The 25205-nt window shown below is 42.2% G+C and overlaps 1 protein-coding gene across 19 annotated transcripts in view; it reads left to right on the forward strand.

The window, feature by feature from the left end:
* Positions 1-25205, forward strand: part of LOC133461954 (TRAF2 and NCK-interacting protein kinase-like) — an 82766-nt gene that overhangs the window by 16988 nt on the left and 40573 nt on the right. For all 19 annotated transcript variants that reach the window (XR_009784238.1, XR_009784239.1, XM_061742991.1 and 16 more), the window contains exons 3-5: positions 19777-19833; positions 20776-20901; positions 22196-22306. Coding sequence is in view for 17 of the 19 variants with exons in the window: in XM_061742991.1 (XP_061598975.1) it covers positions 19777-19833; positions 20776-20901; positions 22196-22306 (294 nt within the window). In the remaining 2 variants the exon portion in view is untranslated. The remainder of the gene's footprint in view (positions 1-19776; positions 19834-20775; positions 20902-22195; positions 22307-25205) is intronic.

The raw sequence follows: 25205 nt of genomic DNA on the forward strand, positions 1-25205 counted from the left end.
TCCCGAACGTGTAGACAGATGTACACAAGAGAGGAAGGCTTAAACAAACGTTAAAAGATCATACCAGTTCAATTAAAGTGTTATACTAAAGTAAAAGTACATATTTAGCTGAATATTAGTCATGCTTTTTTCTGCAAAGCTAAACATGGGAACTAGCTAAAGTTAGCTTGTAAATTAGCCCATTAGTTGCCATGGTAACAAGGCTGTGGTTTATTGGTGTAGGTTAGCAGTGGTGACCTGGATTAATGAGGTCCTACGGGCTGTGACAGGAAGCTTAGGTCCCCTCAACACTTGCACTCACAGTCAAGGCAGGATGATTATTATTCAACCAACGCTAGACAATGCTCACTCTTGTATTGCATTGCAAACGTACCTGTCAAGACAATAATACCTCCTATTTAGGTGTCACATCAGTAGATATGAGAGCTTGAAATGCCGTTTGTAGCTGCTTGGACAAGCAGGAGTCCGGGTAGTCCAGTAATTGAACAAAAAAATTCCCAAACAGCCAACTTGATCTAAAGGAGGACAGCTACACATAACATTTGCATTTGAGCTTGTAAATTGATTGCTTGATGTATAATGGGAACTTTTAGTGGTTTTGATGCTGTGACATTTTAACGCGAGGTTATACGGCCCCTTGAAAGAAGAAAGCGACCCATGCCACAGTCTATAAAACTCAGTGATGTTCACATAAAAACCAAATTATTTTCTTCCTTTACTTCTGGTTAACATTTACATTGTCCTGAAAAGTCCTACTTTGTAAATGATCTTGGACTTAAAACAAAGTGTAATGAATAAAATCATACAAGGTCAATGAGGTTCACACAAACTTAGAAGGTGTCTACTCGGCCTTTGTTTTTCTCTATATGAGTGGAAGTTTTCATGGATTTTTGGACAAGAAAATTGAAGATCTATAATATCTGCAGCCCTCACAGAGACACAAACTTTAGTTCCGAAGCGTTAAAGTGTTTTGCAGTTTTTGCAGAAAAGCAGGTCTAAAAGACTGGACGCACAGATACGAAGCCGTCACTTGCAGTTGCAAAAATGTCATCCATTTAAAAGTTTTTTTACACAGTCAAGGTGCCTCATCTGGAGAGGATCAATGTCTTCTGAGCAGGCGAATCCTCTGACTCACTGAGATGATAAATTGACCCTCAGTCTGGTGGGTATTAGTGAACTAGAACTGCTCTGGCTCTCTAAGAATCATTTTTAAACTTGTTATACCAGAAAAGTAACATGAAAAGACAATTTTCTACATGGATGGGTGGATCCTTGTCAGTGTGCTGTGGAGTGAGCAGATGTAGAGTCAGAAGGTTTTGCTAAGATGTGAGAAAATGCTAAGGCTGGAGTCAGCGGACTGTTTTATCTCTCCTATACCAAAAGCAAATTATGGTTTTTCATTATCCAGAGGCAAGTTTTACTCTGTTTCTGTTATTATTGACTACAAAGGGACAAGTCTGGCAAGTGCCTTTTCTTTATTTTTTAAAGCGCACAAGTATTTCCTGGAGCATGTTTGAACCATGGACCGGATAAGAAGAACTGGATAAGCGTGCTTTGGCGTCACTAATAGACTTTTGTTAGATGAAGCAAAAAGAAAAAAATGAAAAAAAGAAACAGTTTGTGAGATTTTTTTTTTGTTTAGCTAAATATGAAAATATCCCCTAAAGACGGCTGTGATAAGTCAAATCAAATCAAATCAAACTTTATTTATATAGCACTTTTCATACTAAGTAGCAAGAAGTGCTTTACATAATAAAATCAACACAAACATATAAAAACTGACAGACTCCGGATTAAAAACACATTTTCACGCACATAACCCCCCCCCCCCCCCAACATACACATCAAAACAGAACTTAAACATCTGGCTTGACGCTGAGGTGAAGAACGATATCATGGGGATCTATCTACACCAGGAGCCGCCCCACCAAACACCACTGAGGGCGTCATCACGGGGAAAATGCTCTGCTGCAGTACATGCGATGAACGCAAGGATACGCATTTCATCCATGCATGCTTTCCTTGGTCCGTGTATACAAGTGTCATGGTGGTGTTTTATGTCAGTGCTGATAGAAGGCCAGTAATGTGCTGTGCAGCTGCACTTCTGTGCGTCTGGTAACCAGAGATAACAGGTTTATCAACTCTTCCATTACCCCATATAGTTAAATGATACAGATCTGCTCCTAGGTGCTCTTTCTCTTTCTCTTTTCTCTCCATATCTCTCCCGCTCTCTTCTCCTCCCCGTGAGCACTTAAAATGTCATTTCAATTTTTTCTTAAAAAAGAAGAAAAAGTCTTGAAAAGTTATTGTTTTTGTTGCAGAGTGCCCCGTCAGCAAAAAGCGGTGAGGACAGGAACAATGATAAATGACTATCTGGGGTGAAAATATCACTTCAGTCACGCCAGTCACATTACTTTTTGCCCCCCCCTCCCCTCCATCTCTCTTTTCATCCGTTGCTTTTGCAGATTTGTTTTATCAAGGTGCGATCACGTTTTTGTCCTCGCGTCCCCTGGTCTCCGAGTTGAAATGCCCCCAGTGAGCCAGCCGTACTTCAAGCAAACAGCCTGCGCCTATGATACGAACACATATAGCTTCAGCTGGCGTCCTTAAAAGGACCATAAATATAGAACACGGTAATGCTGAATAATTAAAACAGATTCTCTCTCTGCTCCTCCCCCCTCCTCCTCCTCCTCCAAGCTCTGTTTCCTCCTTTAGCTTCATCTTGTCACTGATCATTTGCCTCTCCATTGTGCCTGCATCCGTGTTTCTTCCTTTCCACCTTTCTTTTTTTAAATTTCATCATAGCTTTGCTTTTGTACTTCTTGTCTTTCTTTCCTCTCGATGCCTGTGAATATTTGATAGGGCTTATGGGTAATGCACTTCTCTAAAGTAGGGAGGCTCTTTTTCCTTCAGAAGGTGCCACGTGGGAAACAAAAATAAATAAAATCAATCTTGCTTGGGCGTTGGACAAAACACTGACTGACAGGCGTATTTGTCGGCTAATTGATTACTCACACTTCCATGTCATCCAAATTTGAGATGTAATTTTTTTCTTCCTTGATGGGTGCAAGGATAGGTTTAGAGGACAGCTGGTCATTGATCAGTCCCACAGAACACAAACGGACACGCGCATTCACTCAGGAACAACGACACGTTCGGCCTGTCATCTCATCCAGCGTCTCCTCGACTTCTCGGCTTCGGCAGCGATAAACCCACTTCCTGTCACATTTCTCTTTCACGCTCTCTCGCCGTGACTTCGCCGTCTCCAAGCGGTAGAGGAGCAGCAAGGACAGGCGATGGGGTGGGGGGGGGGGGGGGGGGGGGGCAGTCGCTTTCTCCCTGACGACAGAACGTGTTCTCCTTCTCAGGCTGGTGAATATTTAAAGAGCGCGCGGAGCACTTTGCCTCTCTGGGACGATGCACTTTGCCATGCACGCGAACACACATGCGCTGCAGCAGAAGTGGCGGTTGGGCCATACAGGCTTTTATACAGTATCCTCACCCACGGTGACTGGGACGTCCGTGCATCACGGCACGTGTGCGCGAGGGTTTTGACAGCTGTGGCTGTGAACTGAGCGACCCTTTCGAGCAGTTAGTGCGTTAAGATCAGTTTTAATCTTCTGAAAAGGCCGTGATTGTAGAGTTATTGGGGTTAGTAAACATGCGGCGTGGAGCTACAGCGAACTTATCCGGTCGTTAATATCATGATGACCTTACAATCATGTCAGCATGGGGGACGTAAACAAACAGACGGCATCTAGATTAGGATGAGGCTCAAAGAAATTCTTCATCTTGTTAAGGGGTTTAACCTGTTTTCCTTCCCTTTCTCTATTTCCATGCGCTTTCAGCCATTTTTACCCGCTGCATACCCCCGTTTTGCTCCTCCTCCTTCTCTTTCCTCTTCTTCTCTCCTAAGACCTGCATAAAACTTCAAAGTATCTTCTCCTTTTTTTTATCATCCTTATCTGCTGGAAGTCACACAGCAAAGAACCATGGGAGATTTACCTCTTCACCGCACATGCGAGCATTTGCACGTGCACACAACACACACATCCCGCAGAAAGCAGCATGAGGTGAGAAAGTCTGGCATGAAAGGCTCTGAAAAGGATGGAGTGAAGTAGAGTGACTGCTTGTTCCTCCTGTTTGGTGATTGAAACGCCTCCAGCTACCGCACCATTATTTCAGAGCAGAAAAAAACACAAGCTAGCAGATACAGTATGCTTCCCTTTGAAAATAAACACTCACAAATTGAAGTAAAACTTTAGACATGAGTAGGTACGCCTTGTGTCTGGTACTTTTATTTCATTTGATGTAAGGCTGTGACTCACAATCGTGTTGGTCGGCGACTCATCCGTAGGGGCAGATATCCGTTCGTTAGGTGGAGAGCTATCCAGTTTAAAAACATGCATCCAGATTTTTTTCTTATATAATTAGTCAGCTGCAAACTTCAGCGCCCTCACCTACAGGAAGATTTCAGTTTATTCCGGCGGTTAAGAACATGAAAGCGTGCTGAAGGCCATCGTGTGTGGCACACTTAAATACGAGCAATGACGAGTTGGAAAATAAAGTCCTTCCCCTTATTTTTTCGCTAGATATTTTCCATCTTCCACACTTGTGTTGTGCACCCCACCTGCTGAGCACCTAACTCATTTGGTGTCGTGTATTTGCGCACTAAACCGTCTTGTGCATTTCTCTGGTGCGTAATGCAACGCAGTATAAAATTGCATCTTGTGTTTGTATATATTCATATTATATATATGGATATATACAAATGTAAAATGTATTATATGCTAATTAAAAAGCATTAATAGTACAAAAGTCTTACTTCAAATTGTACATCTACGTTCTTAGTACACAGCACAAAATGTGGCAGTTTCAAAATAAAAGCCTGAATAGTGTAAAATTAAAACACATACGACAGCTGTCTAGCACATGCAATTCACCAATAGTGCACAAAACCGGCGTCACGCGGAGCTGCTGCGATGCAGCAACACATCCGTCGTTTGCTGGCCGTTCTCATTGCAAGCTGTGCAGTTACTGCAAGTCCTGCAGTACCTTAGTGACAAATGAACCTTCTCCCCTGAAGAATGGTCTCCAGAAATAAGCTTCATATTCCATAAATCTAGTCACCATTGTCTTATTTTAAGCAGAAAGTATCTTTGCCAAGAGAGTAAGAAACTTTTCTTGACTAGAATTCTTAAAACCAGCAAAATGTTCTGAAATTGTGTTCTAAAGGATTTAAAAACTTTTTTAGGAATTAGTTTTGCAGTGTTATCGGTGTGATTGTATTCCATTTCTCACGAGGCATCAATACATTTTCATAACTGATTGAGTCAAATGTGTCAACTAAACGTTGCATCCTTCACCAAATTACATTTAGCCAAAATGCTGACTCAGAACATATTGCTTGAAACATTGATTGTACTGCACGATTTACTAAGTTAGAGTAGATGACAAAGCCTTTGCAATGTAAAGTTTGATAGTAATATGTAGAAGTATGCCTATCAATCAGATGTCTTTCTTGCTTCGGCTGTTCATTTTTTCCACTCTTTCTACAGATCGTAACTATTTCTATCATATATTTCCGAGTGATAGATCAGCTGAAATGTAATAACGTAGTGAATAATGGGCAACAACAGTTGAGCGAGCCCACGGCTATGTTGACAGATGGTTTGTTTTGCCCATAAAAAGAAAAGGAAAACGTAAATTCTCTTTGACAACCTACAACAAGGACTGTGTCAATAATTCTAAAAAACATATTTCTTCAAAACATCCAATTTTACTGAAAAGTTTCACTTTTTATTTTTGAAGTGATGAAATGTCATTTATTTAGTCGAGGAGCCAAGCCATTTTTTCTCCACTCCTAAAGGACATGGTCTACAAACCTGTAATATCAATAACTATGAATGTCTATTATTGCTCAAACATGAATGTTTGATCAATAATTACTATGTAATTATGATGCTAAGTATTGTAATTGCTTTTTTTGTATTTATTGGCCAAAAACAAAAATAAAATTATTTGTTATTAATTTAATGTATAAACACAGCTATGAATATGAACTATGTTGTATGAAGGAGCAGAAGTAATAAAGCAACTCAGTGGTACTGTAGTCAAGGCGAGCACGATGCAGACCCACAGAATCCCCCTAGAATAGACTGGCCGGTTTTATTATTTAAGATTTATGTGGTGCGATAACAGCATGACATGTGAATAAATAAAGAATGCATTACGACTTGGCAGTATCAGTGGTAATGAAATGCTGTCAGAGGGTCTCAGCTGTGCAGCCTGCAGGCTACGGGGCTCACTCACAATCTGTATTTATCCGTTTCTGCGATAAGCTCATGCATGTGTGCTGCCACATACGAGACATGAAGGCCAGGAACCGCTGCAGCTGTTTGCAGCTGGACGCCGTGTCACAGCTCCTCCTCTTTGCATCATTTCTGATGTTTTTCACACATACACACACTCACACACACACACATGCTTTAGTCTCTGAAGCCCTATGAATGAACTATGAACCGTGACTGAGATGGATGTTGCTTGTTACCGTGGGAACAGCAGATGGGCTTGTTTTGCTCACATCCAGGGAACACACGCATGCCTACACACAAACGCACACACTCACACCTGGCAGTGCGTTCATTAGCCTACATCCATGCCCCATCTTCCCCGAGGCCATACACCCCACTTACCCACAATGCACTGCTGCACACCTAGACCCGAGTCAATTAGCCATGCTTCATGTCAATAACAAAATCTCATTTTCTCTTAGTTTTTCCTTTTCTGGTATGTTTCCAGACAGAGTCACCTCTCCTGAATGAAGGACTTTCTATCGTTTTAGTCGGTGGACTACGCCGGCCTTGACGGTGTTTTTCCATATTCCCTCTGTTATCTCCTTTCTCTGAGCCTTTAGCCTCTTGTTTTTGCTTTCTGCGCCCTGCTTCATCTGAAGTGCTTCTGTTATTCCTGCTTTCTGCCCTCCTCCGCAGCCTTGCTCAGCTGTTTCCGTCCGTCTCTTCCTCACCTTCAGACTGTACAGTAAATCAGCTCGGCTGTCCGTTTGACCTCGGAGCTGTTGGAGCGTGATGCCAATCTGCTGAACCTGCCGCTTTACTTCTTCTTTGCTGCAACCCTCCTCCTCCTCCTTCTGTAGCATTCCCTCACTTGGGCATCTTGCTCTCCCGTCTTCTCTCATGTCTGGTTGTCGCATTCAGGGAAAACTTGGTCTGAATTGAATTGAGAAGTGCTAGATTACCAATGTCTTATCGGTCGCTGGCTTGCTCTTTTTTGTCATTGTGGTTTTGATGTGGTAGTAAAGTTGTCCAGTCATCAGACATGTTGTAAACATTGCTCTCACGCTAATGTCCGGATGATGTCTAAGTGCAACATGTTCTACTGACGCTAGTACGTAGTGTTACAGTTCATGGGACGCTCTGTAGGCTACAGCATTCAAAGCAAGTCCCACAAGCTGGTTGACTATCTGTTCTCTGTCTGTAAGCATCGTGGTTAGAGTTGACTCTTCATTTATGATTGTTGCGCCAGCGGCTCGCTTCACGAAGCTTTTATGAGTTGTTTCTTGTATACTTTGACAGTACTATGGCAAAAAGAAGTCAGATGAGAGTTGATTTGTAGTAATATGCTTTGTGACCTTTAACGCTGTGTTGAAAGCTACTGCAATGTAGGTATTTTTTGTTTTTCTGTAGTCCCTGTCAGGTGCATTAGCTTCACTTTCTTTGGTGGTGTTGTTGTGCCTCACCTGGTAATCAAACAAGTGTGTACCACTATTTAAAAAAACAAATACCGCTGCCGTTTTTTCTGCCTCTCTGCTATGACCTGAGCAAGCAGGACCACTTGTTGGTGAGGAAGCACCAACAAAGATTTATTAGAGGCAAATGGGCTTTTTGGAGCTCTTCCACTATTTCCAGAAGCTCCAAGTGCACGGAAACCACAGGCGCAGCTTCATCTTATACCCTGCTCTACGTGGGTATCATGTTCTATTTAATAGGTTGTGAAAGTAACAATCACAAACATAAATTCATTAGGAAAGTCTTTGCTGAGGTCACAAATCATCAGAGGTGGGTAGAGTAGCCAAAGATTGTACTCGAGTAAAAGTACTGTTACTTCAGAATAATTTGACTCAAGTAGAAAGTAGTCATCCAAATAATTACCTGAGTAAAAGTAAAAAAGTACTTGGTGAAAAACTACTCAAGTACTGAGTAACTGTTGAGTAACGCCTGATTAATTTTTTTAACACAACCACTCAAACAGACAAAAGTACAAAATAATCATCTTCAGGCAAATTAAATCAATAAAATAATAAAATAAATTAAAATTCATAAAAAAATGCTTAAATTAAAATAATCTTAAAGTAAATTAAAGTACTTATATAAATAAATAAAATAACAGAATAAAAAATAAAGTAGCACAAAATTTCAATCCTTTGTACTTTTCTTTTTTAACCAGGCAGAACTAGAACAAGCTCATGAACTCATAGAAACTCTGTGTGTGTTTAAATGTGACAAAACATGCAAAAACAAAAATTTTTCCCAAAGAATCACCCAGTGATGTCATGAGATTGACGCGTACGCGGATAAAAGGGATAAAAGAAAAGTAACGAACTCAACGTAGCCTAATGTAGCGGAGTAAGAGTAACTGTTTCTTCTTCACAAATCTACTCAAGTAAAAGTAAAAAGTACAGTGATTCAAAACTACTCCTAAAAGAACAAAATTTCCCAAAACTTACTCAAGTAAATGTAACAGAGTAAATGTAACTCGTTACTACCCACCTCTGCAAATCATGACCCCGGTATCACATTAACTGGATACTTGATAGAATAGAGTTCAGATGGTTCGCCAGAAACTTGATTATTTAAAAATGTTAGTTACATACATCCTTTTTTTTTTTTTAAACAGCTCATATTCAGGCTCAGTCCACATAAGGCATGTTTTATCCATGAATTTGAGACTTATGAATGCTTTAATCCTGCCCTCCAAAAAACACTAAACGGAACACAAATCTTATCCACATTTATTATATTTGCGGACGGCTGACTGTAACTGAATAAATCCTTCATTTCAGGGACGGAAATCCTGCAGCTACTTGGTCGGATTAACTAAGATAAACTAAACAGAAATACAGTTTGTTTACATTAGATCTGTTAATATGTATGTGCATTCCTCTTAATCTGGGTCTCACACAAATGTCCAGCAGAAATGAGCTTTGCGCACACGATCATCCAGCTACGGTTTATCCTTTTCATGTTGATTTAGCTCCATTACATCAGAGGATGGAGTATCATGGAGGGGATAAGCACTTTGCCTTTTTCTGACCTTACATGCACACAGTATGGATGTACATATGCTGCCATAGTTGGTAGTCTACACTATTACACTGTTTTTCTTGTGATTTGATGTTCTTAGCCAGCTTTCTGTCGCTTCTGTTCCTTTAATTGCCTTTGATGTTATTTAACTCCAATCACAGTCGAGCGTTTCCTTCTCATTTACTTTCTTTTCCCTCTTCTTGCTCGAGTTAAACCATATAGTGGACTTTTGTGCTTGCTTAGCACCTTGAAATCCTTTTCCCCGGACCCAGATTGGTCCGTTTCTCGTACATTAGTTTTTTAAAGTGCCTCTTTCACGGCCATAATTAGCTGGTTGTTCTTTCGGCGGACAGGTTAATGAGCAAGTATATATCAGACTGCTGATAGATTTTTGTCTCAGTAGGCGATACCAGATAACAACAGTTCATTTGAAGTCAAATAAACACTCGCCAGCCATCCGATGCAGAGTTCCCCCTCGCCCTCTCCCCCTCCGCTGATGAACGGCCTCTCGGCTATTCCACAGATCATTGCGCTCATCCGTCTTTCTCTCGTCTTAATTTCTTTCACCTCCTCCACCTCTCTCCCTACTTCTTTCTTCTCCCACAAACTCTGCTGGCATACGTTATCCCCCTCGTCTTCACTACCCTCTTGTCATCTGCGCTTTTAAATATTTTCCTGTCTCAATCTGTCTCCTTCCTCTCCTCGTGTGAGAGCGAGAGCAGCCCCGGGGTGCTTCTATATTTCCTGGGTAGTGCAGTAGTTGATTGGAATGGAGGCCTTTGTCACTTTTATTTACTGCCTCACTGATTGCACAACAGCATGGGAGCGCGAGCGTGCACACTCGCTCCTGTCGGCACGCTGTGGTTGTAGGCGGGCATGCCCGGGTGCAGAATGATTGCAGGTGTTTGAACGGCGGTGAGGTGTATCTGGGAGTATTGCCCTTGTATTTCTTTGGGCTCTTCACAGCAGAACTGTTTTGTAATGTCTGTTTGCCAAAAGTGGCTTTTATCCTTCCACTTTTCAGCTCCAGCACGCTCCGGCGACCCGGCCGACGTTGTCAGACTGCAGACTGGAACCGTAGGTGTTGATATTCAGGTTTCAGACTGAAACGGCAGTTGTCGAAAATACTTCAACCCTGACACGGCTGAATTTAGGTTTGTGTAAGTGTGAACGTGCTCGACAGCCATCTACCTCCAGGATCTGTGTGTCAGAGAACCGACAAAAGAGAATAATGTGTTGAGCGACGGCTGACACGTCGCCTACTTCGCGCATACGGTGCGTGGCGAAAGGACCTGAGCAAGAGAAACATTTGCTTACGCGGCATTCAGTTAGTGCCTGATGTCTGTGTATGATAGTGTGGATTACCAGGAGAGCACAGATTAGGATTATGGCCTGACCTATTTCCTTTTTTTGTAAAGAGTTATCAACACAATCTGGCAGTCTGCTCCCAGTTCGGTGAATTTGCCTCTGCAAGCTCAAAAGCCAACATACTGTATATGCTCAGCTATCTATTTCCAGCCGCGATTACACTCATAGCTTACTCTTTGCAAATGAATGTGAAAATGATGTTTGACTTTTTATTTTGCTTTTACTCAAGAAGAATGATGGATGGATGGTTTAATGCCTATTCTAGTGTTCAAGGGTCAGATTTACTAATCTCAGAGAGTAAACATCTGGTTACAAATCATAAATAGGGACAATGGGAGTAACCAGTGAGATCCTAAACTAAACAAACAGAGGCGCCACAGAATCATTTCAACAATGACCAGCAGTAGAGGAGCGACTAAGGCTGGTGTAGACTGTAGACCATCACAAACTAGTGGGCGACCGATAATCGAATTCGATTTTCATAATTTTATTAATAATCGGTATCGGCCCCCCCCCCAAAAAAAAAATCGAAAATAAATCATTTCGATTTTTTTTTTTTTAAAGAAAAATTAAGAAATTTACTGAAATACTGCATTTTCTTTTTGTATTAAGAATGTTCAACATGCTCAAACTTAAGTAAACTTAAGTAAATATTTGCACTTAAAAAAACAACCTGTGTAGCCATTTTCACAACCTGTACTGTTTGGTTGTTTGTCATGTGTACTAGTTAGCTTACTGTTACTACCTCCAAGTAGGCACTTGCTGTGGTTTGGGTCTGGGAATTGGGAGTATTGTGCCTGACTGTTCTAAAATTGAGGCTGTTATTCCTCTTAATTTGTTTTTTTTATAGGCAGCTTTTTTATTTTATGTAAAGAGAAAATTCACTTAATGTTATTTTTAATAACTGAAATGCTGCTTGTTTTGTTTGATGTTCCATAATTTGCACTTTTGATGTGTGAGCCGTGCGAAGTGAATATTGCTGTCCTTCCTAGTTAAAGCAATAAATTGCTCACCATTCATTTAATGAATTCTTGTATTGAAATTTGTTTTCTCCCAAAAAGGTAAAAAAGGGTAATAATCGTATCGGCTGATATCGGCTATCGGTCTTTTTGATTTCCCCCTAATCGGTGATCGAAATAATCGAAAAAAAGGCTGATCAGTCGGACACTATCGCAAACCATTCATTTCATAATGATGCAGATGCATGAAAACAGATGCTTTTCTACATTGCAGAACAGGAGATATTACCATGAATAACAAACATTTCAGATGTGCTCCTTTACTACCAGTGTACCATGTTAAATATATAAATATAAATATTAACACAGTGTTTCTGACTGAATAGCACATCGAGGAAGAGTCATGTCTAACACTGTCTGGGGATGGGGAACCATTTTGGACTTACATCCTAAAGACGGGGAAGGGGGAACCATACTTTCCTCGAGGGCTGGTCCCGACGACCCGGACATCAGGATATTTGTTAGTTAGGGGGCCATCCTGTTTCAATTGGGGTATCAATATTTTTTTGTTTTGTTTATTGGCAGCCAGCTACAAAGTAAAGTGCTGTCACTCACCGGCAGCCGTGAAGGTCACCTGGAGTAATGCCACAGTTCCATGTAGCTGTTAATGAGAAGTTGGCAAATATTATTTCTGGAAAAGTTGTTTTTTTTCTTTCCACTGGCGTACTAGTTACTTTTCATCTAGCATACTCCTCAGTTGGTCTTGCACACATTAATCCCCCCCAGCCCCAGCCCAAACCCCCTTCACACACCACAGTATTTGTTGCTGAAACTTCATAAAACCTGGCTCCCGCTCCATTTCTGGCTTTTATAAGCAGCTGTTACTTGAGAAAAGGAAAGTATGTGAATAGAAACATGTTGATGCCCTCTGTGACCATCCCTCTGCTATAACCCAGCCAAGATAAGAGAAGAGAAAAATCTTTAGTGACATGATCTATCGTCAGAACAAAGCAAATATAAATACGAGGAACAACTACGCATGATAAGCTGAGGAAAAAAAGTTAATTGGCTTTGCAGGTGTTGCATGACTTCTTCTAATTATGTTTCTGCTTGTCTTAGATGTCCTCCTTTGATATTAGAATGACTTTGATAGCATTCTAGCATAAGTTGATCTGAAAGGATGAGCTCCATCTTGATGATCTCGCTCCTTCCAGAAGTGTTGCAACACCTGTGTGCCATCCTCCCAACAGCTGTCACATCCAACACAAACGTAGACGTGTTTTTTACGGTTGCATTTGTAGCACCCCGAAAGCCCCTCCAACTTTAAAGGATCAACTTGTCGTGTTTTGATCGTAAATGTGCTGCATATGCGCAACAGGGCAAGGACTTTGTTAAGACAAGCTGGCAAGATGTTCCTTTGTTTCCATTCCGTGCCAAAAAGGTTCCTATCTTGGCAGCCGTCTGTGAAATATCAGATGCCACAGCAATCAGAGGATGAAGGGGTTCCTCCAGCATTACAGTCGGATGTCCGCAGTGCATCTTTATCAGTAGATGTTTGTATATCCATTCATTAGGAATTAATTATCTGTTTGTATATTTATTTTCATCCTATTACTGTACCATCTGGACTGAAAAGCCTCGTGTTTTGCAAAGTTTTGCAAAGTTGACAACATCAATTACTTGATGTCAGAGCGCCTGAGTTACTTTTGAATCTTTGTAAATGTATGAAATGCCTTGCATGTCTAACAAGTGGGACATCAATCACGCTTCTGTTGGACATTTTGATAATTGACCCCAAGTAATGGGATGTGCGGCTAATGGGCTAAAACGCTCGTAACGTTCATGGAGGTGTTTACATTTCGGATGAGGAGAAGACTTGGCTTGAAATCTACATGAGGGTTTTTAAATCTTCAAGCTCATTCTCCAACGTAATTAGAAAGCACCATTCCAGCGGCTCCTATTGACCTTCCCTCTTGACCGTGCAGTGTGAAATCCAGCCCTCTCACCGAGCCAGGTCCTTCGGTTCTCACCCACTTCACTCCCTCCTCCTCTCCTCACCCTCCTTTTTTCCCCTCCACAACAGTAACTCTCACAAGTCTCACAAGTCAAGACAATAGTTACTTACTCCCTGCCGTCTCCCCCCCGTCCTTGTGTGAGAGATTGCACATTAAGGTGTGTATATTTAAGTGTCTTGACCGCTGTACTCTGGCCGGCCGAGACTGTTGCTAGGCTACCACAGGAAGTGTCCTGCATACCAAATGTGTCCGCGGTATGTGTGTGTGTGTTTAATTGACTCAGTGAGGGTAAGCACACAAAGAGACAAAATACACAAAATGTAGAAGCATTTCACCCTCATGTACACACAGGCAGAAGCTTTGGGTATCATGTTATTTAGCGGCGGGTTGTATTAGGTTACTTAAATCTGCTAACTGAAGCTTCAGGCTGGGAAGGATGAAAAGATGCTTCCCTCTGCAGCCTGCGGTGCCATATGTGTGTTTATGGCAACATTTAGCCTAAGCTTAGCCAAAGCAGAGGTTAAAAAAAAAAAGAAGAAGAAGCTATTGCACGCAACTTCCTTTCCTTCATGCCAAGACAAACGGCGTCATAAAACTGTACCTTTTTCCACGGATTCCAAATGCTTGACTGCATTTAATCGGCATCATGCATTGAAATAATTACTGAAATAGACTTTTCGTCTCACTTTGACACCTCCTTCGTGGAGGAACATGTAAAAGAGCAGAGGAGGGCGAAGAGATGGGATGTGCCATCCCATACTTGATAACTGATCTAAAATAAGATTTGCAGGTCTGCATTTTATTTCAGACTAATCCAGATGCAAGATGAATGTCTGTCTGAATCAGAGCGAGATAAAACGGGGGGCTTGAAGCTGAAACAACTATCAGATGACACATTGATGTGAGGGAACTTTCTTAAACTACTTTTTGGACCAAGATGATGAACCACTTATTTCCTTTTGCCAAGAAACAATATGGAATGGAGTTTTTTTTAAATTGTTTTAAACAACCACTGTGATGGACTGGGGTCATATTGAGGGTATTTGTGTTTGTGGGGATGGATGGATGGATGGATGGATGGATGGATGGATGGATGCATGGATGGGTACCTGGTCACCTGCCTTAATTATTTTGCTTGTTGACACACAAAATTTGTATGGTTACTCTGGATTTGACTTGGATCATCAGATGGCAGTCCCAACGGTCGGCGGGCAACCGGACAACCGACAACCAGATATGAGTCATTGCATAAAGCCTGCTCTTTCGGTTAGTGAATGGGCATAATCTGACGGACTAGTTTAGGCCTGAAGTCATATCAAACATCTGAGTACAATGGAGGGCTTGTGTTTCTCGATTTACTTGGAATCTACTAAGTGTGTGCTGGGACATGCTCGTCCTCTAGGACTGTAAATATACCTCAGATGTTTAAAAGAAAAACCCAAACAAGAGCGAAGGACATTGCTTTATAAAAACACATGCTTTACTGAAAGTAACTTATTTAGTCTGATGGTTCCACCTGGGAATGAATCCATTTGGAAGTTTCAGCCAGTGTGAACAATATTGACCTGCCGAGATGATGCCGAGCCATAACTCCCTCATGATGTGGCTTATCAGATCAGTTTAGTATCCGTCTTCTGTCTCCATTGCAGTATGCTCATCCATGCGGAACAAACCTAGGCAATTTGGTCTGTTATCGCTCCAATACACCTGGTGGCATCACAGCTACTTGTGGATGTGTGTGTGTGAATCATATTTGGTCAAAATGCTTCAGAAAAACTAGGCATTTTGACCATTTTATGTAAAAATAAATAAGCGGCTTGTTCATTTGAGGGTATTTCTACCTCATTGGAAAGGACTGCGATGCGCAGTGCTCAGAGTATAATGACTATTAAGATGAAAGCATTTGTTTGCCGAAGCATGCAGGATGTGTGTTTTGCTTCGCGAAGACACTCAAGCCCTCGTTGGGGCATTGTGGTTTGCTGAGCGCTTTATAAGCATTATTAGCTGAGGCAAAGTGAAAGGGGTGCATGGATCCTTCTGTTCGTGTCACATTTGTCTGTCAAGCTCAGAGCCGAGTGCTGTTTCGCCGGCATTAAGCTCAGTTCAGTTGTGTTCATGTAGGACCAGCTTTTCCCAGGCCACCGGGCTGCGCCGAGAGGCAAGGGAGTGACAGAAGCAGAAAATACAAGGGACAGGAAGAGGAAAAGTAGGCGAGAGATTTTGGGAATTAATGAAAAGGCATAAAGAAGAGATTGTGAGAAGTTAAGAGGATTTAGATAATGAGAGAGAGAATCAGAGGGATAAGAGAGGAAGGCAGAGGGAGAAACTGCAGATCTAGGTCAGAGAGGCAATGCAGTCAACAAACGAGTGGAGGAAGGGATGAACAAGCCTGCGAGGCTCGATGCTGCTCGTTCTGAATGGGCTGGATGAGAGAGAGTGGGCCATCCCTGCGAGAGAGAGCGGATGACAGCGTACTGGGGTGGAATCCAGTGCATTATTTATCATTACCAGCGCTGCAGCTATTTTCATTTTTTATTAACGGGACAATATTAATTCATGCATGACAATATATTCACGCCTAAACTGAGATATTCCCTCACATCGAATTTGAAGATAATTTCTCAGTATTTCTTATTTTGAGCCAAAACTGAAAGGAAAGGTTTGAAAGTGCAACCTTCTCCTCTGGATCCGTAGAGCTCCATGTTTGCTGCATGAGTTTTCGGGCTGCTCGCAGCATCCATCGAGGATTGGAGTTAAGATGTAAGTGTCCCTGAAGTTAATCCACAGACCAGGATAGACTCAACAGTGGCAGAAGAGGAAGTCACGCTTCAGGACTGGAGGAACACCGGCTTCCCAAACTTTGTCCAAGCTCTAAACAGTCAGACACAAATGTGACTAGTGGGTGGACACGCGCCCCATATTGGAGGGTCCACAGAGAAGCAATCGGTGCTTCCTTCTGTCCACTGGCCGAGGAGTCCACTGTGGGAAGCTGGTAGTACTCCATTATCTCCCCATGCCAAAGATACTGGCTAATCCATGAAGGACAGCATGGTGGTTGTGTCATGCACGGATGAGTTTATAGGCCGATGGCTGCACATGACATCGATCCTGGGTGGATTATTTCAATTTTTCAACCAATGGGCAAGGTCTCCTAGTGCTTTTACAGCCACTGAAAGACAACATACACCAGACAGGCATAAAAGTGTGTGAGATTAGTGTCATAACAAGCACGGCATCAGCTGATCCACGCTTAAATAAGCAAGAGAACTGAGGCATTTTATTTGATTTATTAAGGTCTATCATCGTTAAAGTATTTGAATGAGAGCTGACATAATGAATTCATCTCAATCATTTAGCCAAGTGCTTCCTCTGGATAGTGGTTTGAATTATAAGTATTGAGATTTTAAAGACAGTGTAAGCGATTTCTGGACACAGCTGTTGATATTTGAATCAAAACATCAAGAAAACACAGGGAGTCAGCCCCTCCCTCCCTCCAGTGTGTTTCACAAAAACATGCCACAAATCAACCCTCCCAAGCTTCTCCTTCCTTCCTTACATCATGTGCATGAGCATGGACCCTCCTATCACCAGGCTGCCCCCACTCTGTTTCCACTTTACATTGAGTGCAGGAAAAAAGGTAAAAAAAGGTACCCACAAGATGTGCAGCTAATGCTAATGGATGGTGAGGAGATAGTGTCAAAAAAGGGTTCGGGATTAGAAATGGAGTAGAATTGCTTACCCTACCTTTAAGAGGACTTCTGAGGTGCAAAGATTGACAAAATATCAAAGAGCAACCCAATATTTTTGATGAGTAACTCGGGTTATTGTTCCACGTGTGCACGGTGCAAAACCAGCAAAGCAAAATGCTGGTGGAGAGTCACGTCTATCGCCTCCGGGCAACATTTCTTGCGACATGAGGCCCGCAGGAAGTGACGTCTACTACATGCAAGCGGACGATGCAATACTGCTGTGTTGAAAGCAATGGAGTTGTCATGCATTTTGCAATTATGTCTGTGGTTGTCTGCAGTTATGTATGTGGTCCCCCATTCAAATTCACAGCAGCAGAAGCGAGAAGAGATTGACCTTTATTTGTTATTTGCTTAGTTTCACCTTTGAGACAAGATTTGTGTCCTCAGAATCCCATTTTTTCTCAGTTACACTTGGTAACTTTGTTGGAGTCATAAAGAGATATTAGTCAGAGATTCATAAAAGGATTGTAGTTCTGGCTGAAACACCCTTTCACAGTGTTAACAGCATTCTCTGGAATTGTTTCAATATGAATGTTGAACATACGGTGTTAAGAGCTCTGGAAAATGCTTCTTTAATAACCCCCCCACCAACCAATCTCTCATCCCTGTAACATTTTTGAATTTCCAAATAAATGAATAGGAGAGAGCAGGAGATAAAGATGAGCAGACTGTGCTAATTCCCTTCCGATGCTCCTTTCAACATTTAATAAGGCTGGATGGCACCGCGCGGCTGCAGCAGGAGAGATGAATCGAGAGAGGTTGTCAGGTGGCTCGTGGTAATGAATCTTTATCCAGCTCTGATAATATCCATGTCTGATATCAGTTTGACACGTTCGCTGTCCTGCTCTCTTTGTTGCTCCCTGACTCCCTCGGCCACCCCCTCCCTCCCCTCTCCACCCGCACATCCTTCTGCGTGGGTGTTTGTAAGAGTCCTTCTGTCTGTGTGAGTAATAGAAAAAAAAAGTTCAGATCTTTTTGTGTCACGCCTGTGTGTGTGTCTGGGAGCGTGCGTGTGATTGAGGCTCGGGGTTTGTAAGTGGCTGTAATTCTTTTGTTGGTTTTCAACAAAGCTGCTCCTTGTGCTTGTGGAATTGGGACAGTCTGATCCTAATGAGAAATCCCTGGTCAGTCTTTCCAGCTCCTTTTGCTCTCACTGAATTGGGTCCGCGGGTTTCATGCGAGCGCGCTTGCATGTGAGCGTGTGCAAACGGAGGAGAGGGAGAGGGAGGCTGATCACCACGTTCAGCCATCCAGTGGTGCTTAGCTTGCATTGTGAGGCGCAGAATTACCATAATAAAACTTTCTTTTAGCAATAAATCAGCAAGTTTAAAAGTTGGGTGTTTCAATAAAAAATTTAACTCATACAGTAGCAATGAAGTCAGATTACGTTTACATCCCTATTTCAGCTTTCTCAAAACAATTGCATGCTATGGTGCCTTTTGAAGTGGACGCAAAAGGTAAAAGTCTTGAAGAACTTACACTGAGAACCTTGAAACCTTGGAAACTGATGCGTGATAAAGATTTAACTGGTGTTGACCACCGGACAGTTTTGCTATAACTGAGTGCAAGGAAGAGCAAAAAAATAAATAATAAAAGACTCACAAGCTATTAATCCGGTAAATTGAGTTTTGGCAATGGTGGGAGTGCTATTGATCCCTTCAAATGACATGAATATACAGTACGAAGTGGCGAGAATGACTAATGACCGATGGCAGAGTGCAGACATACATAAAATTATCCCAGCAAATGAACGAAGCCCCCACGGTTTGACTGTTTTTCGCCCGATTATCAGCCGTAGCACATGTTATCAGAACAATCCTTCAATTAGAGCTCTCAGGAGAGCGGCTTTTAAGCCAGACCCTTAATTCCATCTGGTTTCTAACAATTCCAGAAGGAAAACAGTCCGGCCCTTGTGTTTTATTTGTGTTTGTGTGTGCTAGACTGTGTGCCTCAGTATTTGTTTTTATTGCCGGTGTTAAGTTGTTCTGATCAGGCTATGGGATGCTACTCAGCTGAGTCCAGGACAGGCGAGAGTAATAGTTGTCAGCGGTTCAGGCATCTCCATCCTCGTTAGCTTCATTAGTCGATGACAACCACAGATGCTCTGCTGCGTGTGAACCACTCGGGCTTTCCATTTGCCCCTCAGCCTCCAGTCTCCTGGTTTCTCAGCCCCCCTCGGATCCTCAGGCATCCTAGCATTGATATAAAACAATAATAAGACACTTGGGTATGAGAGATATCTCAGACAGGGATTTTTTTGCTCCCGTTGATACATGGATGCATTTGACTTGAACAGGAATAGAAAACTTTGATAGTCTCATTTACATTTCTCCACTCTTCTGTCCTTTCCCTCTTTCACCAGGGCCGGCACGTTAAGACGGGGCAGCTGGCAGCCATCAAGGTCATGGATGTCACCGGGGTAAGATGCAGACGTGCACGCGGACAAACACACAGCCCGGTACCCACACCCAGAAAAATCATCTGAAGCGATTATACCACCGTCGACCGCGTCTCATCTAATTATGAGCAATGAGTCTGCGCTGGCACATGTGTGCACGTGCGCGTGGGCACATGTGTGCACATGATGTAGAGGAGAGGAAATGAGGACAGGCCTATTGCCATGGTAATATTAGCTGGAGGTATTAGGACAGCAGTGTGGTCTCAGGCGTGTCTCAGCTATTTTTAGAGATCCTCTCACCCTACGCCTCCATGTCGGCCCTCAGCTGCGAGGAAAACAATGCAGGACTACAGAAATTACGCACCACAGGACGTCGCGAATCAGTGAATCCACAGGAGCATGAATGAGCGAGGAGGGAAGTGAACTTGTGCGGGATGCAAAGTAAACATGACAATGCACGACCTGTGTGAATCAGTTCACTGAAATACAATCAGAACGAATGATTATTGATTTTGAAAACTACAGACCCGTTGAGCTACTATAAAGCTCACTTTATAACTATAAACTATAAAACTATAAAAAACTATTAAAAAAAAATCATCTTTCTAAAGCAAATGAAGGCCAGATTGAATTAATTATGACTCAACTCTGACATTTTATATAATAAATAAGACTGAACATTTAAAGTAATTAACAACCACCATAACAACTTGTTCCCCAAAAAAGCGCTTGGCTAATGGGCAGGACCTCATTAAAGACTAATGTTGTTACTGTGGGTAATTCAGGGCCCAGCTGTGTGCTTTGCAACTCCCTTTTTTTCTGAATTTAAATGGATTCTGAATGCAAATCCATGAACGACGTGATTGATTTTGCTTCATAAACATCCCATTAGGATGTGTGAGGGGTCTGAAATGGGGGGCCCTGTCTAAAGCCTGTTGGTGTTTCTGTTCTCTTTTGTGCCAGGACGAGGAAGAGGAGATTAAAGCCGAAATTAACATGCTGAAGAAGTACAGTCACCACCGGAACATCGCCACTTACTATGGAGCTTTCATCAAGAAAAACCCTCCTGGCATAGACGACCAGCTTTGGGTATGGCGACATTTGTGTTTGTGTGTCCTTTAATCTGCACTTTTATAATCATGTATCTCACAAGACATATGATAAGATCCTGATGCTCTGTTTGAAAAAAAGACCACTAATGGAAACAATAGCTGTGAAAAAGTTTGCACTGGAAACTTTTTTACACAATATGTGCAAATGAAAGATATAAAGGATTTGAATTGGTGTGTGACTGTTTGGCTGTTGCGATTAATCATGTTTTAATATGATCCAATGCTGCTGCATTCATCACATAAGAATAGGACACACACGTAAGCAAATGCAGCAGCAAACACCAGCCAGAGTAAACTCTCTGCATAATTCTTCCTGACTCAGTAGCCGACAGTTTTCCCTGAGCATGGCAGTGTACAGTTATATACTCACCTATTTGAACACATACTGCAGGCTTCTTTTTCTGTAGCTGTGTATTGAGTACATGCTCATTGCCTGGATGGGAGAGGTTTGGCGGCTACTTGCCAACTCCATTTCTCCCTCTAATCAAGAGGGTTGATCAGAGCGGGCACGCGGCCGAGCCAGAACTGACCAGATGAATTTGTCTCCAACAGTGTTTGTGGATGTAATGCCAAGAGGAGAGAGAGGAGAGGAGGGAATGTGGGGGAATTTGATGTTTTTTTAGCACTTGCATCGATGCAAACCCATAGGAGTAAATAATACTCTGAGGAACCTGGACATTTCCTGTTTTCTGAGACTTATTATTAGATACAATACAATATGATAAGATGAGATGCAATTCGATACGATATGATACAATGAGATATTATTCATCCCACAGCAGGGAATCTCACTAGAAGTGTAAACTTTTGTTGAGGCACTTAATCTTAATGCACAGGGAAACTGAGCACATCAGACTAAATAGCTATTTTAAGCCTCTGACAAGACTCAAAAATGTTGCTCCACTTAAGTAAAAGGGTGGATTGGGCCCCTACAAACACCCAGAGATAATTTTAACTTAAACTAAATGTACAAAAAGTATGTAAAAAGTGCTGCTTCGTTGTCAGGCCTGTGTACAAGTCAACTACCGATCTATGCAGACGACTCTCAGTAGAGGCAAAAGACTAATGCTGTTGCCGCGCATAATTTAGAGCTTAGATGTTATTATGAAGTTAAACATCACCTGCTAATGACTTGCATTTAAAATGTAATATTGTTCTTATTTGTTATATGAGCACCTAAAAGTGCCTTATAAGAGCTCAACGTTTCTCCTGAACCTCTCTGGGTCTTCTTTGGTTTAATCAGCTTTCTGTGTTTGTCCGTATGTACATAGCTGGTCATGGAGTTTTGTGGAGCTGGCTCGGTGACAGACCTGATCAAGAACACCAAGGGCAACTCTCTGAAAGAGGAGTGGACAGCGTACATCTGCAGAGAGATTCTCAGGGTAAGTTACAAGTCACATCTTGAAGACTCGGTTAATAACAGAATCTTGACTCAGTCAAGTCACAGTTTAGTGATACCAGTTGCCACATGCAAACTGGGAAAGTGCGCAAACAAACTTGCGAAACAAGGGATAACTCTCCCATAACCTCATCATTGTATTGTCACGTGTGCCAACGGCTACGGCTCCAAATGGGCCGTAGCCAGTTATCTACTGTAAATCTGGTCAGTTATGCACGTGTCTGCTGTAAATTCTGGCGTCAGTTATTTCTTGTATATCTTTTTTAACCACTTGGATCCTGCGTTGCTGTGTGTGTGCTTCTTTTCCTTCTCGTGCACCTGCTGACTCTGAACCTCTCATTAGCTTAAGGTTTCATATTTTTAGTTAATTCAATTACTCAATTCTTCTATCCATTTAAAAAAATCTCACTCACTGTTTCTTCTCAAATGCTCCAAGAAATGACAAAAAAACTAAACAAGACAAAATAAATTAAAAAAAACTCAGACTTTATGGGCTTATATTAGTTGACCATACAACCAAATAAAAAAACGGAACAGGCATGGCCTTTTAGCTCATAAAAAGCATGTGACAGCATGGGTTAGGTCTGAAAGATACAGCTAAACAAACAACAATACTTCCCATTTGAACACCCAAGACCAAAGAGGAATTTTAGTGCCATAAAATGATGTGCTGTGTATGGTAAATACCTTGTGCCAGTTGTTAAGCTTGGAGGTGGAGGTTTGATGATTCGGGCACTTTACAGGCATGGAATCAACTATGAACTCCTTTGTTTTGTTTTTAATGTTAGTTGAAGAATCAAACATAAAATAAGGATGAAGTCTCTAAACTTCTAGCTGGTTCAAAACCACCAACCTGTCTTCTTGATACTGTACTTACCGACATCCTGCAGAGCATTTTGCCTATCATCAAACCTGCAATAACTTATTATTATTAACTCCTCTCTTAAATCTAGTGTCTTTCTCTTTGCCTTCAAACAAGCTTGGGTCACCCCACTGCTGACCCTGCCCAGGTTGAAAACTACCGGCCGGTCTCACTGCTCCCATTCATGTCTAAACTTCTAGAACGTGCCGTCTTCAGTCAGGTCTCACAGTTCCTTTGTGACAACTGCCTGTATGATCCACATCAGTCCACTCCACTGAAACTGCTCTTCTGTCAGTTACTGAGTCACTACAGGCTGCCAGATCTGCTCGTCTATCCTCAGTCCTCATACTGCTCCACCTGTCCTCTTGTGGTTCATGTCTTACCTCGCAGGAAGATCCTTCAGAGTATCATGGCAAGGACGAGCGTCCAGATCGCATGAGTTGGCAACAGGGGTGCCACAGGGATTGGTGCTTGGCCCTCTTCTCTTTTCCCTATACACCACTTCACTAGGTGAAATCATCAGCTCTCCTGGGTTCTCCTACCACTGCTGTGCTGATGACACCCAGCTCTTCCTTTCATTCCCACCTGGCGACACTACAGTGTCAATGCTAATATCATCTTCCTGATGTCTCTGCATGGATGAAGGACGGTCAACATCAGCTAAATCTGTCGTAGACTGAGCTTATTGTCTGTCTAGCCAGTCATTCCTTACCTCCTCAGATAAGCTTGAAGCTGGATTCCACCACACTTGTGCCCACGTCTTCTGCTGGGAATCTTGGTGTCATATTAGACAGCCAGCTGACCTTTAAGGACCATGTTGCCTCGGTTTCCAGGTCTTGTTGATTTGCTCTTTACAACATCATGAAAATCAGACCTTACCTGACAGAACATACGACACAGCTCCAACGTTCAGGCTCTGGTCATGTCACGCATCGACTACTGTAATTCCATGTTGGTCGGCCTTCCTGCTGCTCAATTAAACCTCTGCAGATTACCCAGAATGCAGCAGCACGTCTGGTCTTCAACCACTGCACTTCCTGCACTGGCTTCCAGTTGCAGCATCAAGTTCAAAGCTCTGCTTCTGGCTACCAAACAATTACCCAAACGGCTCCTCAATACCTTCACTCCTTCATCCAGAGCTACACTCCCTCTCCACAGCTCCGCTCAACCAGTGAAAGACGCCTGATGCTTCCCGATGGTGGAACGGCGTACCAAACCCTGTCCGATCTGCAGGGTCTGCACCTACTTTTAACAGCAAGATAAAGACTCAGCTCTTTAAGCAGCACTTCTGCATCTACTAAACTTCTCTGTTCATCAGAATGAGTTAGAAGATTTATCCAGCTCTTTGCAGGACTCAGCACTGAGTAAGCTGCATGCACTTATGACAAGATGATAGCATGATGGTGTCTTTTAAGATGTAGATTTCTTCTATGAAGGGACTGTTGTGTTGTGCGGGAACTTAAAAAAAAAATTGAGCACTATCATGGCAGCACCTGTGTCCAACTGGACTCACAGCAGTCTGACCAGCACTGATCCATGTTGTACCCACCTATGTGATCTGTTTCTTGTGTTCTCTCCGATGTAATTGTCGCTTTGGATAAAAGTGTCTGCTAAATGACAGTAGTAGTAGTAAAATACTAATGTTAAAGCTTTGAAATCATAAATATATCACAAATAGCATTTTTTCAAATAATGCTCAAATTGATAAATATTTACACATGTGGATTCACAACAGAACCAACAGAAATTACAATAGAAATTCAATGGACACATTTCAAGGTAGACAAAATATAATATGTCCCACTTTTAAAACATTTATTTACTTGGTTAGCTACAATAACTGAATAGCAAACTTCTTTGGCAATTTAAACTTCTGGTTGTTTTTCTACTGAAGTAAGGACAAGAGTGATTTTTCTAACCTAATCAGGTAAACTAGAGGTCAGATGCTCTGGCCGGACCGGAGCTGCGCGTCCTTGTTCAAGGACGTTTCCTTTTGGAAATGAGCGCTTTCTTGAATAAT

The sequence above is a fragment of the Cololabis saira genome, chromosome 16 (genome assembly GCF_033807715.1).
Source record: "Cololabis saira isolate AMF1-May2022 chromosome 16, fColSai1.1, whole genome shotgun sequence".
Classification (NCBI taxonomy): Eukaryota; Metazoa; Chordata; class Actinopteri; order Beloniformes; family Belonidae; genus Cololabis; species Cololabis saira.